Here is an 18,114-nt window from a genome sequence, read left to right as displayed (position 1 = left end):
TGCATTGATTGCGACAAAGTCTATTGGTCGATATTCCGCGGGGGTGCATGAGTTACAGCCAATAACACGCCCTCGTATTCGTTGCATGGCAACGTATTTGCTTGTGACTGTTTTCGTTCAAGGTTGAGCTGTGCAGAACGCGCCTGCATCAATGTAACTACGTGCCACATTAAGACGCTTTAATACACAAACTTCCTGGGAAAATGTTTCAGTCTGAACAAGTGTCGGGAATTGAAGCTGGCAAGCCTCACTAGTGCTCTTGAATGCCAAAAGATAGGCGGTAAGTGAACGCTTTATGGTTTACAACAGACAGTTCTCGTTTGTTACCCACGACATCTGTATGGTATTCCTAAATAGTAAAGATGTAAATATCGCTTTTATGTCGCATTATCATCATGTAATTTTGTGTTAATTCAGCGTCCTAATGCAGAAATCCTTCTCTTCACCTTAACCTACTTTAGATCTGATCATTTAGGTGTGTACTGTGTAGCCTACTATCCAGTAATACTCATGGATTTCTGTGTTCAGTGTTTTGGTGGATTAACAATATTTTTTAACATCTCAGTACTAGTACTTTAGAATGAATGTATGGATATTTTGCTTAGTTTTATAGCAATTTTGGGTTTTCCATGCATGGAAGAGAAAAATGTTGTCTTTGAAAATAATGGAAATTGCTGTAGTGATTTTTTAATCAGTATATAATTGGATACTGGTTATTAGGTTTAAAATGAGGACTTGAAAAGTTACTGGAAATGAGGTGGAATCTTGTAGATAGAAAGTAATTGTTTGGTATTTAAAGGAATAATTTACTTAAATATGACAATTTTATTATTTTAACTCAAATTGTTGTACACTTTCAAATGGATAATTTTGAAGAATCTTCACCCCGCTCTTTTCCACAACAGTTTATAGTGACCATGTCTTTGGAGCTCTTAAAAACCCCCCATAACAGCTCAATATAGCTTGTGCAGTATATTTTGAGAGTACCATATGATGTGTCTGTGAGGAACAGACTGAAATTTAAAGGGATAGATCACCGAATTTTTTGAAAAATTGAAAATTCTGTCATCATTTACTCATAGAATGTAAAATATTGGTAACCAGACAGTTGACAGCACTGTAAACCCTAATGCTCAAAATACTTAATTGGTTTGAGTAGGACAAACTTAAATTGAACAAATTAGTTCAGTTAAATTAACTGCTATGAGTAATTAGCACTTTCTTTTTCTTTTGAGTTCACAGCACTGACATATTTCAAGTAAACTGAACTGTTTCATTGTTTTGAGTTGTATGAACGAATTTCTTTTAATTTAGACTAACTTAAGTTTAACTGAAACTGGACTGGGATTTCTATTTCCCAGCATGCTTTGCACATGACACTCGAAAGGGAGAGTAAATGCTAAAATTAAGTGTTATATGATGGTTTTTTTTTTGTGCAAGATTAATGGTAAGGGAGATTTAGTAGTGATTAATGTTTTGTTATGCTAATTTAGAAGAGTTTCTGTTAATGTGGGTTTTGGAGAGTTACCATCATAATGACAAGTAGCGAATGCAGCTTGGTATGAGAGCAGGTAAGTTACATGTTTTAAGTTGCTGTACTCATTCAGTAAGTGCTATATGCTATTGTTAACATGTTAGCAAATTAGCAAGTTGGCATTTTTTGTCTTTTCTTAGGTTTTACAGTGAAGTAAATGACTCATTTGATTTGCAAGAACTCAAAATAAAAAAGTTAATTAACTAAATATTTTATGTTAATTGCTATCAAAATGTATGAGTTAGCTAACTCAGTACTTCAAGTTAGGAGAAAGTAACATGCATGAGTACTACAAACTCAAAATGTGATAGTTCTGCTTACTTAAAATTGGAAACATCTTAACTCAAACAATTTGATGTAACTGATTACCTCAAATTTTTTGAGTTAGCCCAACTTATTCGGGTTTACAGTGAGTAGCCAACGACTTCCATAGTATTTTTTCCCCTACTAAGTCAATGGCTACTGTCAACTGTCTGATTACCAAAATTCTTCAAAATATCTTCTTTGGTGTTCAACAGAAGAAAAAAACTTATACAGGTTTAGAACAACATGAGGGTGAGTGACAAAATTTGATGACAAATGATGACAACATTTTCATTTTTGGGTAAACTTTAATATGATGCTTTTTAGTGGATCACCTCACATTGTACAGTATGTCACCATCATTGGTTCTCACATCCTAAATTTCAGTCAAAATCTATCGCTGAGCTTCATAATTCAGACTTTGAATATGGTTAATATACTTAAATATACTTTGAATATGAATAAGTCGTAGACTACATCTATAGTGTTTTCATTTAGTTTTTGCTCCTTTTTTGAGCTTGACAAATGTGGTAACTGAAGTAACGATTCTGAACTGTAAAAAGCCTTCACGTGACGTGCTTGTAGAAATCTTAAAAATGCTGCCTATGGAGGATGCATTGCAAGGTAGTAATGCATCAAGGCATGTCCGAATCCAGTTTTAACTTCACTTCCTGTCTCCTGAGATACCTTCATCTGATCAATTTTTGAAGGCAGCATAGATGTATCTTTCTATGCCCTTGATATCCCACAATCCTTTGCATTCCTTTCTGTGACAGTTGAGCTAAAAAATAAAAATGGAATCTGAAAGTTGTGGTTGGTGGTCAGTTTGTGTGTAAAATGTACTTTTTGACCAATGTTTTCAACTTTTGATGTCATTTCTAGCGAGAAATACTAATGATACTATTGTAGTTAATAAATATTCGCTTCGTTTTCACCAAAGCTCTCTCTATTTTGCTGTAGATCATTAAACCGTTATTCTGCCTCAGAAGTCTCGTGAGGAACCTTTGTGTGCAAAAAAAAAAGTCATTGCCTGATAGGGCAGCGAGGCAACAAGTCAGCTTCCTACGATTTCAGAAGCAGCCAACGTGTAAACTGCAGATTAAAGGTGTGTTCGACCGCTGTGCAGAATGATCCGTGTATGACATCAAAGTATCTCGAGAGCTATTCGAAAGCATACATAACTTTATTTACGATAATAATGACATGGCCTGAACGCAACGCAGCTTATGGGTTTGGAATGACGAAGGCAGGTAAATAATGACAATGGGCGAATTTTTCCTTTTAAATCAAGTGCATTTGGCATATTAAATCATTAGAACATAGGTATATAAGTAACACAGATTTCACATTGGTGCTCCAGATAACCAAAGCCTCATGGGAAAAGGAAAAGATTAGGTGACTCAAAATACTGTGGAAAGTTATTTTAAGGATAGGTTCCCCTCCTAACCTCATTTAGAGCAGTGTTCACATTCACTTGTAACCGTAATAGCATGCACAAGTAATCATGAGAGAAATCTTTACACTTATTAGTGCACTTTTTTTGATTGTGGATTATGTGTATGTTTCTTGTTCTTTTCCAGAACATATAAGCATTATTGACTAGAATGTCTCCTTCAAGGCTCTACACGGCATCTGTGATGCCTCCTCTGCCTTTAAGTTCTTTCAATGTCTCAAGCAACTTCTGCACGGAAGAGAATATCTCTGAGTGCATGCTGTACATCAATCAGGTAGGTGCTCTTATATTTGTCTGCAGCTTGTCTTGTGGGTTCGAAGAAGAAGAATCTAGATAAGAACAAACTTTAATCTCATATTATAAATGGGCTCACATAGCAATAGCATGAGTACATCTGCCAATCTTTACATTCACAGGAGTTGTCGTCCCTGTGCTTTCCGCCAGTTTTCCGTAACTCAGACGGCATTCGTGATCTGGATGCTGTGGTTGCCCTAAACAACATATATGACTTGCTTCAGCTACACCGTCGAGCTGTCGGAATGATGGAGGAGCTGGAGGTGGAGCAGCTCAAGTCCAGCAGTGACCTCCACTACCAGCATCTCACCAACTCCAGACTAAAGGTTTGGCTTTTTCATTACATAAAAACAAATGAATTATTTTTTTTTAATGGAAATTTGTTTACACCATGAAATAAAAAAAATGTAAAAGATAATTGATCTCACAATTCTGACTTTTTTTCTCGTAATTGCAAGTTACAAATAAGGAAATAATGAAATAAAGCTTTTTTTCTTGCAATTGCTTGTTTAGATCTTGAAATTTGGACTTTTTTCAATTCTCACTTTATGAGTTATAAAGTCAGAACTGTGGGGTATAAACTTCAATTGGACTTTTCAGACTTTTTTTCTTGAAATTGTGAGTTTATATCTTGCAATTCTGACTTTTTTTCTGGCAATTGCGAGTTTATATCTCGCAATTCAGACTTCTTTTCTTAGAATGGCAAGATATAAACTCACATTTGCGAATTAAAAAGTCAAATTCCGAGAAAAAAAGACTGACTTTTTCCTCAGAATTGCGAGTTTATATCTCATAATTTTGACTTTAAAAATCAGAATTTCGATATCACGCCATTCTGAGAAAAAAGTCAGAATTGTGAGATGTAAACTTGCAATTGTGAGTTATAAAGTCAGAATTGTGAAATAATAAGTTGCAATTACCTTATTTATTTTTTATTCAGTGGTGGAAATAAGCTTCCATAGTTTTTTCCAGTTAAGCAAACAAACAAAAAAACTTTTTACTGTCTTGTAGGACCAGCTTGAACTTTCGAAAAAAGAAAACATGCGTTTGCATGAGAGAGAGCGTCAGCTGGAAACAAATGTAAAGACATTGCAAAACTGCTTAAAAGATGCAAAAGAAGAGGTATGAAAAATGAATGAGAAAGCTGCGAAGTTGGACCTCATGTACTGTTTTTTTGTTTTTTTTTGGTTCTTCAGTGGTGGTGATCCTCAGTCTTTTGTCAAATTAAATATATTTTAATAGGTGCAAAGGATGCAGGGTATCATTGCAAGTCGTGCCACACAATACAACCATGACATTAAAAGAAGAGAAAGGGAGCACAACAGAGTAAAGGAGCGCCTCAATCAACTACTCATTGCCAAAAAGGAAAATAAACAAGGTAATATGTATTACTTATATATCAACCAATAATATAACATACTGTATATATTTTTTAATATACATACAATATTAGTAATTGTGGCAAGCAGGGTGGGGCCAAGAGCCGTGATTGATAATGAGCATCACCTTCATGCCACACTGGCCTTGAGTCTCATGGAGGAGCTCGGAAGGATAAAAGCAGGTGTGATGACAGTGAAGGACAAGAGAGGACCAGGACTGGACTCTTTATGTTGTGTTTTATTATGTATTTATGCGGCAGTAGTCCATGAGGGGCTGCCGCTTTTGTTTTGATGTTTGTTTATGTTATGATGAAAGGTACTTTGGAATGTTAAAAAAAAAAAAAACACACAACATAAATAGTCCAGGACTGGTCCTCTCTTGTCCTTCACTGTCGGATATACTTGCAGATCTGATCTCAAGACCGCTCATTAGCACTCCGGCATCTCTCTGTTCCCATGGCTTTCGGCCTCGCCCTGCTTGCCACAGTAATACATACTATATCATTCAAATGTTTGAAGTCGGTATGTTTTTAATTGTTTTTGAAAGAAATCTTTATGCTCACCAAGGCTGCTTTTATTCGATCAAAAATACAGTGAAAACAGTAATATTGTAAAATATTATCACAAATTAAAATAAGTTTTCTATTGTAATATATCTTAAAATGTAATTTATTCCTATAATTTATTTTCAGCATCATTACTCCAGTCTTCAGTGTCACATGATCCTTCAGAAATCATTCTAATATGCTGATTTGTTGCCCAAGAAACATTTTTTATTATTATTATCAATGTTAAAAACAGTTGTGCTGCTTAATGTTTTTGTGGAAACCATGATACATTTTTAGGATTATTTGATAAATAGAAAGTTCAGAAGAACAGCATTTATTTGATGTTGTTTTTTAACAATGTAAATGTCTTTACTGTCACTTCAGATTAATGCATCCTTACTAAATAAAAGTATTAATTTCTTTCTTTCAAAAAAAAAAAAAAAACTCACTGACCCCAAACTTTTGAAAAACTGGTAATGTGTTTTCAAGTAAAATTTATTACATTTAATTTTTGGTTTAAAAAAAACCCAAAAAAACAAAAAACACTTTTATTTAGAAAAAATATATAAATGCTATGTTTACGCTGAGATACACTAATACTGTATTACCTTAAAAGTACAGTTCAACCAAACATTATAATAATGTTATTACTTAGTCTTTTGAAGACTGAAAAATTAATTTTAAATTGTACTCTGTCAGGAATGGAAGTTTTGAATTATGTTGGAAGGCCAGATGGGAGGAGATGTCTTTGGAAAACTGGAAAAACTGAATCCAGGTAAAAGACAATCATTTGTTTTTGTTTTTTGCAGTTTTAATTGTTGTCCATCCGTATAATATGTAACCCTGGACCACAAAACCAGTCATAAGGGTCAATTTTTTGAAACTGAGATTTATACATCATCTGAAAGCTGAATACAACTATTTGAATATCTGGAATCTGAGGGTGCAAAAAAAAAAAAAATCTAAATATGAGAAAATCGCCTTTTGTTGTTCAAATGAAGTCCCTAGCAACAAATATCCACTTACAAAAGTAAATTTTTGATATATTTACGGTAGGAAATTTACAAAATATCTTCATGGAACATGATCCTTTCTTAATATCCTAATGATTTTTGGCATAAAAGAAAAATTGATAACTTTGACCCATACAGTGTATTGTTGGCTATTGCTACAAATATACTCGTGTGACTTAAGACTGGTTTTGTGGTCCAGGGTCACATATCATATAAAAACTTTAGAAATTCTTTTTGTTTTGTTTTTTCAGACATGAGGGAGAGATGTACAAAACTCTTCTCAATGAATTTGATAACCGTCAGAGGGAGCTAATGATGGAAAACATAGAGCTGAAGAAAGTGCTTCAACAAATGAAACGAGAGATGGTGGGGGTTTTAAATTCAAAGAAGACATGCCAGAAGGAAGAGAAACAAAGCAATAATATGGATCAGGTTAGATTGTCATGTCCATAACAACCATTTTACACTAAACACTTTTCTGTTTTTTCTGTTTGCTGTATTGGTGTTATTTTTATTTTTAAGATATGGCACTGATGAAGAGTTTTGCACTTTATAGCACCTTTTTGCATCTTTTTGTGGCCTCTGTTGAAGTATAATAAACAGTTGGAGAGCCTTTGCCCTATTCGTTGTTTGCGGATCCTTTTTCCTACTTTGATTTTTTCTGTTGGATTTACACACCCAGTAAGTTTTGTGACGTTGGGCTGTGCATATACATTTCTTTCACCGTATTTTTAAGATATTGAAAAAAAAAAAAAAAAAAAAAAAAAGTATGACTTGATCATATTTCAATTGACTCTGCAGACAAATTCAGATGACGAGGAACCTTTGAAAGGACCTCCTGAGATGTCCTGTGATCATGCTCGGGAGAAACTCACCAACAGCATTCGACAACAGTGGAGGAAACTCAAACATCATGTTGAGAGACTGGACAGCCAAGGTAAAGGATGATGCTCATAGACTTTTAGAACTAAGGACGTGTTCACACTTGGTAAGATTGGTTAGATTAAAATGAACTCTGGTGTGATTGCTCGGTTACTGTGGTTCAATTAAATAAGCGTGAACGATGCCATCCAAACCCTGGTGCGCACTAAACAAGTAGACTGAGACACCTGAAAAGGTGAGTCATGGTTCACTTTTAAATGAACTCTGGTGCGGTTCGGCTGAAATATGAACGCAACATGGACCAAAGATATCTAAATTAACCAAAAATAGCACATGATAAAAAGGACAGAATGCTCAGGCTACCTGGTTTATCTCATCATAGGAGCTATGTTGCATGTTACAGTTCGGTACACGCGTCAAAAACTCTCCTTGCAGCAGATCTTCGTTTGTGTGCAGCGGAGGAATTATTGGCACTGTTTTGACTCTTGTACACATTTTATAAGCTCTTCACGAGTTCTCAGCTGGTAAAAGCACCATCATATGTAGGCACATACAATTGCATTGTTTTGGATAAAGTCCTGCAAGTCCTGCATTGTTCGATAAAGTCTGTCCCAAAATATACGTCATAAAAGTTGTTTTTGGTTTTGTCTCATATTTGGTGTCAAAAATGATAGTGTGAACACTAAGCGAACCAGAACTAAAGGGCCGTTCACAACAAGGATGATAACTACAAAGATAGCTATAATGAAAACTATATTAGCATCCATACCAATGGACAACATCGTTCTGTTTATAAGAGCTCTACAGTTTTGTCATCTACCGCTTTAAATGCTCGAGCTGTCAATGTTTTTATCATTCATCAACTGGAAAAAAATCACTCAGAAATGTTATAGTTGTGGTGTGTGAACTCTATTCTTTTAATATTTTTCCGAACTATATCTTTATCGTTTATAGTTATCATCCTTGGTGAACTTGCCTCAAATGTTTTTGTCTGGACCAAAAGAACCAAGAGAACTGAACTGCAAGTGCAAAACACACCCTAAATCTCACCTTTTTTGTTCATCACTGGCTTTTCTGATTTCTTTATTTTGTGGCTTTATCACAATAGTTATACACACAAAGCTATTGTAAAATAAATATACTGATGCTGCAATTTTAATTTGTGTTGCAACATCAATGGTGCAAGCTGGAGACAGTGAAGAGATGATCGCCAGACAACTCCATGAAGAGGAGATAGAGAGGCTCAAACAAGAAATTCAGCAGTGCAAAGAGTTTATTCAGACTCAACAACAACTTTTACAAGTAAGTAGAGGCACAGTTTCTTTCAATCCTTTGATGCTTAAAAGTCATTGATGCTTAAAATTACAAGTAAACACAAGTAGAGCTGCTTTTCTAGACCCTTTTTTTTTCAACAGCAACAGCTCAACACACCCTGTGATGAAGAGACTGCAGCTGTTCTGAATGATTCCTACATGCTTGAAGAGAAGGAACGCTTGAAAGAAGAGTGGAGAGTGTTTGAAGAACAGAGGAAAAACTTTGAAATGGAAAGGAGAAATTTCACAGAGGCTGCCATCAGATTGGGCCATGAGGTTCTGACTTGTGATTGTTTTTTTATGGACTTCTGAATTCAGTTCTTAATTCATCTTGATTTTAACCACATTGTTCTTTTATTTATTTCAGAGGAAGTCTTTTGAGGATGATCGTGCAACATGGCTCAAACATCAGTTCCTGAACACAACATTTGCAGACCACATGAAACCACAAAGTCGTACGACTGAAGAATTTTCAAAGCGTGAGTTATTCTTCTTACTAATTTAATTTCTTTTTAAAATAAAACTTAAAATTTATTTTCTGATTTTGCAGATTCCGGTCATGAGGAGAAACTCTTTTCAATTTCTGGTAAAGTCAGTAAATCTCATCTTTAGTCTGTTCACCTATGGAACTGCTTGCAGGTGAATCTACATTTTCATATCCAACACCAGAGGACAGATACTCAGACTCATATGAATGAGTTTGAATGTGAATAAAGTCTGTCAGAATTTAAAGAATTTACAGCATACGACATTGAATATTAAACAGAATTGTGTCAAATTGGGATAAGATTGTCAGAGACTTAAGCCTGCTGAATCTTCAAGCCTCTGAATTTTTACATTTTGAAAAATAAGCAGTGTTTTAAACAAGACCTTGTTGACTGTTTGAAACATTTTGCATTTTCATTTAGAAATTCCATATTGATTTGTATTCATATTGTGTTTTGCTATTAATTAATTCTAGTTAACTGTATTAGTTATAGCTTTTTATGGTTTCCTTCTAGGTAGTTAGATATTCTTATGCATCGATTTAAACAGTGTTGTTACACTTTTTTATTATTTATTTTTTGTTACTGAGTATGACGTGTATTCCCTTCAATCCAAGTGTAAGCAAGATGTATTTGACTAATTTAGATCAATTACTTTATATGGCCATTGTATTTATTGTGCATTTGCATTTGAACCTACGTTTTTTTATCTTTTAGAATTTTTGTAGTTAATCAGTGTACTACCTTTATTGTTTACATCACCTCATTACATAAAGTGCTTAAAGGATTAGTTCACTTTCAAATAAAAATCAGCCCAAGCTTTACTCACCCTCAAGCCATCCTAGGTGTATATATTACTTTCTTCTTTCTGATAAACACTTTTGGAGATATTTTAATAAACATCCTGACGCATCCGAGCTTTATAATGGCAGTCAACGGGACCCACGGGTTATGAAGTAAAACATTTAGCTTCCGCCAGACCGCCGTCCATATTCAACTTTTGAAGAAAGTGTAAAACTCTTGCAGTTCAAAAAGCTTACACTACGTCCTATGCCTTCCCTATTCAACTTACGGAAAAGGTGTAACTGACGCGACGCCAGTTTAAACTTTATTCTTAAGTTGTATACGGAATGCGAATCCGTGTGAAGTACGTGTTTATGATGGATGGATATGGGGATGCGTCAGGATATTTATTAAAATATCTCCAAGAGTGTTTATTAGAAAGAAGAAAGTCATATACACCTAGGATGGCTTGAGGGTGAGTAAAGCTTGGGCTAATTTTTTATTTAAAGGGAACTAATCCTTTAATATATCATACAGTACTAACATAGGGACTCATCCTAAAATTAATGTATTTTACATATAAAACATAGGATACTAAGGAATAAGCTTCGTTTATCTAAAATGGCAAAGTTTAACTGGAATAATACTCTAGAGACATAATGCTTTATTTAGTATTTATTCAAATAAAGAAAGTACCTTATGTAAAAAAAAAAGTGGAATAATTACAATTTCATACAAAATTGAGGTCAATAGCAATCCTGTTGTCCCAGAAGTAAAATGCATCGCAAAACGCAAAATGTTTAAATTCGATATATTTTAAATTTTGAAGCATTTCACAAGTTCGCCTGCCCATTCAGTCTGAATGGTTAATGGTAAAACAAACTTGGCTTGCTGTCCTCGAAGGAGGATCGAACCCGAGGCTCGACTTAAGCTCAGAGTTAAACCCCCCTATAACAGTACTGCATAGAGGGAGAATAAGAGGAGAAATAGAGGAGGAGATGGGGAGGAGGAGGGATGCTGGAAGAATTGTCACTGGGATGACGCAGTGACTGCTGCTTATATACGCTCGTAATGATGATTGACAGGACTGAATGTTTAGGCTCTTCCCGAACCTACGTTTGGAACTACATTTAATGTAACTTGTTCTTTGGGCTGTAATCTTCCTTTTAATGAAATATATATGTATTTTTTTTTACATTTATGTTTTCATTTTCAAAACAGGATAATGTCATTCCTTTCCTTTGATGAAGACCAGTAGGTTTTGCATGTACTTTTTGAGTTTTGATATTGGGATATGGTCGTTGGGCCACGTTTGGACTCTTTTTGATTGGCCGTTGGGCTAGTTTTGTTACGCAGACCTGGCAATCCTGGTGTACTTGTTCACGTGACGACTACTGGGATAATGCCGCGAGGGAGATTTCCGGATATTTAGGTGTTCATTCAAATCAAAATTCCCCAAAATATGACTTTCCGTGTTAAGGTAAACCTATGTTACGAATTCTTGCTCTCTGCGTCAGTGTCTACGATTTACAGTTTTTTTTAAATGCTTATGCCACACACTAAAAGTGGTAATCTACTTGACGCCCACTCACTGAAACCATTCAATCATGTACCTAATCTTAAGACCAAGTATGCAAAACTTCAAGCACATTGGGCAAATTCCAAACGGAAGGGACCATCCCTATGCCCTACTCCCTTCGAAGGGCAGCCCATAGGAAAAATTTATTGCTCAGTGGTTGCTTTTCTTAAGCTCATGAGACTTAGTTGTGATTCTCATACAACCTTCATTTTAGTATCAATAGAGTTTCAGATATTTCTCCTAAAATTCCTTAGGAGAAATAAGAGTAGACAGAAATGAAACATGAGAAATATCTGAGAGAAAAAGAGTCATAACTGAGAAAGTGGTGGAAGAAACCATCTCTTTATTGTCTTGCTGCAGTCACTTCAAGACTCCATTTTATTGCTCAGAGGTTGCTCTTTCTAAGCTTGTGAGACTTAGTTGTGATTCTCACATATCTCTTATTTCAGGATCAGCAGTGTTTCAGATGTGTCTCCTAAAATTCCTTAGGAGAAGTAAGAGTAGACACAACTGAGACATGAGAAATATCTGGGAGAAAAGGGGTTAAAACTGAGAATGTGGTGGAAGAAACAGAGAACCTCTCTTTATTGTCTTGCTGCAGTCTCTTTCAAGACTCCATTATAGCAATATTTTATTGCTCAGAGCTTGCTCTTTCTAACTTGTGATTCTCATATGTCTCTCATTGTAGTATCAACACTGTCTCAGATGATCTCCTAAAATGCCTTAAGAGAAATAAAAGTAGACACAACTGAGACAAAGAGAAATGTCCAAAATGAGAAACAAGAAATCTCAAGGTTTTTTTTTTTTTTTTTTTTGATGACATTGTGGTTTTTTAACCTTTTAATGGACAGGACAGTAGGATGAGATACAGGAAACAATGGGAGAGGTGAGAAGGGAAGGGAAGCAGGAAAGTACCTTTAGCTGGGATTCAAACTCATGCTGTCTGAAGAGCTGCTGTATCTCAGTATTGCTGTGCTGTCCACAAGGCTATGGTTCTGACAGAGCTTTCTCTAAGCTCAGGATACTAAAGGCTGATTATTCTCTTATATGTCTCATTTAGGTATCAGCTTTGTCTTTTGGTGGCAGCTGCATAAACTTAGCATAGTTGCATATTAACTTAAGAACTAGTTTGACTAAGTAGCAGTTAGCCAAAGGGCAGTCAGTCTTACTTTTCCGATTCAAATTAAACAGATATACGTTTTCATGCAACTGACTTTAAAAAGTTTTTACGAGGCTTGAAGAAGAAAAAAAAATAATAATTAGATGACTAACTTTTAAGACTACTCTAAGAAGTTTTTGCAACCAGCCACAGATGTCTTCAATTTTATTTTAGGCGAAACATGTTAAATTTAATTTTTTTTACAAATATTGTAAATACTGAAACTATTATTTAAATAGCATTATACATTTCAGAATATGAATATGAAGGGTTACTCGTTTAAATTTATCTTCAATGCCCAGCATTGTATATGCAGCACATATTCCAAACAAGGGATTAGACAAGTTTAAGATGTTTAGGCTAAGATAGATAATTTCTTTTTAAGAAATGTAACACTAGTGTACCAGTGCCTCATGGTTGTTGCATAACATTTTTTTCTTTCTTCATTTAACATTGCAAAGTTTGTCTTGTACAACCCATTTTGCATGCATGTATATATAGGTCATGTTTTCCTCTATTAAGTCATTGTGCAACAAAACTCTGTCTACACTAAACTTCAAATATGAGAATGCATGTATTGTGCTTGATTGAAATGGTGTGGATGAATGAGATAGAAGCTACCCAAAGGGGAGAAAAAAACTTTAACATCTCAAATGTTTCTCCTAGACATAAATGAGGTTAAATTAACATCAAATGGAGACTTGCTATGGAGAAAAATATGAGCATAGTGTGTGATGTTGTTGAGATCTCTTCTGAATCTTTAAAGGAGACCATTGTGAGAGTGTTAGAGTTTTTGTCTCAGGAGACCAGTGTGAGAAGCAGGAGACTCAAGCAAAAGTCTCCATTTGATGTTAAAATAACCTCATTTATGTCTAGGAGAAACATTTGAGATGTTAAAGAGATCTCACTTTTGATTTTTCTTTCCTATGGGAGAGCCCTTGAAGGGGACTTTGGAGGGAGCAGGGCACTTGCGCGCCATTATGTAGCCGTTTGGAATGCACTTGGCGAAAGGAGCAATGAAAGACAATGTAATTTCTTCATTATCTTCACCTGGGATGTTCCCATGACAACGCAGCACGGTGTGCATCAGCTGATTAGCTGTTCTTACAATAGAAATTTCTTATAATTGCTGTTAACATAGCTGTTGCAAATAAAGATACGTTTATAGATATTTTAAAATATGTTATGTGTGTGAGTGTATTTCTCTGTTCTCAACTTTAAAACTTGCCGTCTTATCTTTGGACACTGTAAAAAAAAAAACACATTTCTAACCTGAAACTTGTTTAAACATAACATGACAAAAATGTGTGAAATATATCACGAAAAAAAAAACTTGAATGTCTATGTTTGTAAGTTAACTCGAACTCTCCAGCAATCTACCTTTAAAATAAATGAATCACGAGGATTCGCTGGGTCACATGACCATAAATAATAAAATTATTTCCTCGAAGTGACCATCGCATGTACCCTTCGCCAACGGCCTTGTGGAAGGGCCCTTCGTGAAGGGATTCATGGTGCGTTCCAAACGGGATATATCACCCTCTGAAGGGCACTTCGGAGTGAAAACAATCATGGCCGCCATATTGAAGGGTCGTTCCAAACCGAAGTACTCAAAACTGGCCACTTCAAAGGGCCCTGCAGAATGAAGGATTTTAAAGGGTACAACTGATGGACACTTCGGGCCCCCATGATTCTTTGCACAGGAAAGTTGTTTGGCATCACAGAATGGATACAGGAGGCTCGGAGTTTGATTTTAAGTTACCTATAAATGTATGTATAGTATTTTTCTATACTACCGTAATATTTATGTGAGTTAGATTTGGTACATTATTATGGTCAAAACGACGTTGTACTTAAACAAAAAATTCTTTACAGCTCCCTTTATCAGTCCATTCAAATGTTTCAAATACATAGACACAATATACATTATATTTAAAGTAAAAGACCTGCAGTAGCTTATAATGTTACTACAGTAAATGAATGCATATTAATACAAAGAGTACACCAGGGGGGAAAAGATGAAGGCGCCTCCTTGATTGTCTCGTTAAGATGACGCAGAAGTGCGTTCTAACAAAAGAGTTTTTTTTGACCCCTACACCCTTCATCCCTTCGAAGCTCTCACTCCGGAGGGTAAACCCTTTGAAGGGATTAGGGCATAGGGATGAGCCTGAGCCCTTCCGAATGGAACGCAGGGTTTGTTGTTCACTTTCATTTGGAACACCCCTACAAACGGAGTCCCTTCTTGAAGTGCCCTTCAGGGTTCAAAAATGCCATTTGGAATGTGCCCATTATCTGCTTTACGCTCAGTTTGCAACTGTAAAACAAACTTTCAGTTTAGCGAAATGCTAAACACAGTTCTCTACATTTGACACAACATTCAAAATTAACAGCTCTTGTGAAACACTTGCATTTAAATGCCACACTCATTTACCGATTTCCTACACCCAATGATCATGCCATTGGTAACACTTTACAATATGGTTTCAGTAGTTAACATGAACTAAGAATGAACTGCACTTCTACAGCATTTATTAATCTTTAATCTTTAACATTAACATTTACTAATACATTATTAAAATCAAAGGTTGAATTTGTTAACATTAAATAATGCACTGTGAAATAACATGATCAAACAATGATGACTGCTTTTTTTTTTTAACATGAACAATGATTAATAAATAATGTAACAAATGTTTTGCTCATTGTTCGTTCATGTTAGTTAATACATGTTTTGAGAAATTATTTTACCCCCTGGTATTTCTGTTTATAGTGTAAATGTTCCTAATTTGATCACTTGATCAAATCAAAATTCAATGTTTTGAGGAACAATAAATAACTAACAATATTTTTTCACTTTTACATTTCTGTTTATTTTGTAAATATATACTGAATTTGCATATCAGATATTTGACTATCTGTTTGACGTGTATATGGCTAATCATTTGATGGTTTGTGTGTAGAGTTGCTATGCAAAAACACCATTTAATGAAATGTTTGCATTTGCAAAAGATGTACTGTATGATGTTTTGCATGTTGTGTGTGCTTAGTGTAGTTTTTCTGTTCTTGCCATCTTTTGAAAAATTATTTGTTAATCGACTTCATTATGAGGTTATCCGCTCAAGTAAAATATTCTCTAATGACTTAAGCTGAGTATATTTTTCAAATATTTCTAATTTATAATAACCGTGTCATGACGTTACAGAAACCCATCTGCACGTTAATAATTTTTGTAGTCTCTTACTAAAAGTGTTTTATGATTTTTTTGTGATATTATTTAACATATGTTGAATGTTTTAATTATTTGAAGGATAATCAATAACAATTTAACAAAAACAATTCTATACTTTACAGTGAAATTAAAGCAATTCACACATCAGTAACTTGCAGGGTGTTTATTAGTGTTACTTGCATTCCAACAGTGGTAATTTCCAATTAAACTGTCAGAGAACAATCAAGTCCGCTTTCCGCATGATCAATTCCACACCGCTCACATTTTCTTAAGAAAATGTAAAATGTAATTCTTCATGTCTTATTCTTCCTTGATATGTTTCTGGATCCAGGAGAGAATGTCCTCATCAATATGAATGGAAAGAGTTCCATCTGGATTGATGGGAACAGCGACAGGGAGAGGAATAGCCATCCTCGACAGAGTCATCTAGAGCAGCAGAAACAAAAATAAAAATAATTAGTTGTATTTTCTTATTATATCACTGTGTGAGTCATAATTTAAAGGAAAATTATTTACCTCTGGAATCCTAGCAATGACATTCAAGGATCTCTGAGTTGGCAAGGCTGCAGTCAGTTCAATCTCTTTCTCACTGTTCGTTGCTCTTTCAAGTCTAAAGCCTGCCTTGAAAGCTGCCATAGGGATGTGCTTAGACAGCCTAGTTGTGAAGGGATACACAAAGAAGAGCAGATTAAACAAGTGCCATTTTCTACACTGTTCATTTGTCATTCAGTGTTGCTGAACATTACTTTTTGGCGTAGGTGGTGACAATTACTGGCAGCCTCTCCCATTCCAGCTCTAGACGTGCAGCAGGGAATTCGCCCAGGACACCGGCTTCAGCTTTAGCAGTGACTGCATACTGTTGGCATTCTGGACCCCAAGCAACCTTGGCCTGAAAAAGGACAGTTGTGTTCAAAGGATGGTATTGATGTCAGTTATTTCACTTGAGAAATTTTTTTTTTTTTTTTTTTAAATCACACAAGTCTTTTCGTTCTTACGGTGACTTTGTGCTTGCTCAGCAGGGCACCGTCAGCACAGATCTTCAGGTTGTCATTTTCAGCGATGGAGGAAATGACGAGCTGCACTCTTGCAGTTGGCTTGTCAAAGTAAGCTGCAAGTTGGTAGCCCAGCAGCTTGTGGTCAACTCTCACAGCACGGGCAATGACAGCAAAAACAGGTGGAAGAGCATTTCCGAGGAACTTAGCCTGAAATCAAAAACCATAATCAATTCAAGCAGATTTTAGTTAAAAATGTCATCTTTGGGTATTAAGATATGAACAAACAAATGACACTAATTGATTCACCTGTTTCTGGAGAGCCTCAAAGCTAGATGCTGCGCTTCCACTGCTTCGTGCCTTTGAGGCGCCATGGGGTGCCAAGTACTGCAAGCAATTCAACATAGACATAATAAATATCTGATGATCTTAATCAGGAATTCTCAAAACCCTTAAAGAAAAACCCTTAAGGTTTTACTTTCCTGCAGAGTTTAGCTCCAACCCTGACCAATCTCACCTGTCTATAACTTTCTAGTAATTCTGAAGACCTTGATTAGCTTGTTCAGTTGTGTTTGATTAGGGTTGGAGCTAAACTCTGCAGGAAAGTGGACCTTGAGGGCCAGAGTTGAGAACAATATTAATAAAATTATTTTTAGTAGTTACCCGATCTTTGTGGAACTTCTTGAAAGGCTCCATGATGGTGGCAGTCTGAAAATCCATATACAATGACTCAATGTAAATAAATAAACATTTATGACATATATTGACTACCTAATAGAGCTGCACAATTCTGAAAAAAATTGAGATCATGATTTTTTTTTTCTTAATCTGTTTGAATGAATGATTCAATGACTCATCCATAAATAACTGAATCAGCATTTTTTTTTTAAAGAATCTCTTGAACGAATGATTCAATTACAAATAATTTTTTTAACAGTCACTTGTCGCCACCTACAGTTTTATCAGTGTAGTCAATACAATCGTTATTTGAAGCATCAAGTTACTTTTAAAAGATGATTTGCTCTATTTTGATCATTAGCATAGACATTAATGTTTAATTCCGAACTATAAACTTTTATCCCAGTACCTCTGTGATAATTTTAATTGTTGTAACAGAAAAAAAAATGATACTATTGGTGTTTTCTACTTCCACACCAACATGCTACAT

At 35.2% G+C, this 18,114-nt stretch overlaps 2 protein-coding genes across 6 annotated transcripts; one reads left to right on the top strand and one right to left on the bottom strand.

Moving 5' to 3' along the window:
• The first annotated feature begins 85 nt into the window (after positions 1–85).
• On the top strand, positions 86–13,906 carry LOC127519969 (afadin- and alpha-actinin-binding protein-like). Of its 5 annotated transcripts, XM_051907641.1 has the most exons (13): positions 88–280; positions 2,798–2,942; positions 3,418–3,564; positions 3,707–3,910; positions 4,596–4,706; positions 4,827–4,962; positions 6,211–6,286; positions 6,776–6,956; positions 7,326–7,461; positions 8,593–8,708; positions 8,822–8,995; positions 9,087–9,198; positions 9,270–13,906. In XM_051907641.1, exons 3-13 carry the CDS (start codon positions 3,442–3,444, stop codon positions 9,329–9,331), a joined length of 1,431 nt encoding a protein of 476 aa, XP_051763601.1. In that variant the 5' UTR covers positions 88–280; positions 2,798–2,942; positions 3,418–3,441; the 3' UTR covers positions 9,332–13,906. The 5 variants fall into 5 exon arrangements, with proteins under 5 accessions (XP_051763603.1, XP_051763601.1, XP_051763599.1 ...); XM_051907639.1 differs by lacking the exon at positions 2,798–2,942 and having other exon boundaries at positions 3,456–3,564; XM_051907640.1 differs by lacking the exon at positions 2,798–2,942.
• LOC127519971 (vitellogenin-like) lies at positions 13,404–17,425 on the bottom strand. The gene is made up of 5 exons (XM_051907644.1): positions 17,256–17,425; positions 16,950–17,156; positions 16,701–16,843; positions 16,471–16,609; positions 13,404–16,380 (listed from the first exon to the last, which is right to left on the bottom strand). Exons 1-5 carry the CDS (start codon positions 17,355–17,357, stop codon positions 16,255–16,257), a joined length of 717 nt encoding a protein of 238 aa, XP_051763604.1. The 5' UTR covers positions 17,358–17,425; the 3' UTR covers positions 13,404–16,254.
• Positions 17,426–18,114: the final 689 nt, after the last annotated feature.

This window comes from Ctenopharyngodon idella, chromosome 10 (genome assembly GCF_019924925.1).
Source record: "Ctenopharyngodon idella isolate HZGC_01 chromosome 10, HZGC01, whole genome shotgun sequence".
NCBI lineage: Eukaryota > Metazoa > Chordata > Actinopteri > Cypriniformes > Xenocyprididae > Ctenopharyngodon > Ctenopharyngodon idella.
This window is presented reverse-complemented; position numbering and strand designations above follow the sequence as displayed.

Bases quoted from the DNA above. Each gene is read 5' to 3' on its own strand.
- LOC127519969 (XM_051907639.1), top strand. The intron at 3,565-3,706 runs GTAGGTGCTCTT...TTACATTCACAG, and splicing joins GCATGCTGTACATCAATCAG to GAGTTGTCGTCCCTGTGCTT. The intron at 4,963-6,210 runs GTAATATGTATT...GTACTCTGTCAG, and splicing joins CAAAAAGGAAAATAAACAAG to GAATGGAAGTTTTGAATTAT.
- LOC127519971 (XM_051907644.1), bottom strand. From the start codon at position 17,357: ATGTCTATGTTGAATTGCTTGCAGTACTTGGCACCCCATGGCGCCTCA. The intron at 17,157-17,255 runs GTGAATCAATTA...TTTTGATTTCAG, and splicing joins TTGAGGCTCTCCAGAAACAG to GCTAAGTTCCTCGGAAATGC. The intron at 16,610-16,700 runs GTAATGTTCAGC...CTTCACAACTAG, and splicing joins GTCACCACCTACGCCAAAAA to GCTGTCTAAGCACATCCCTA.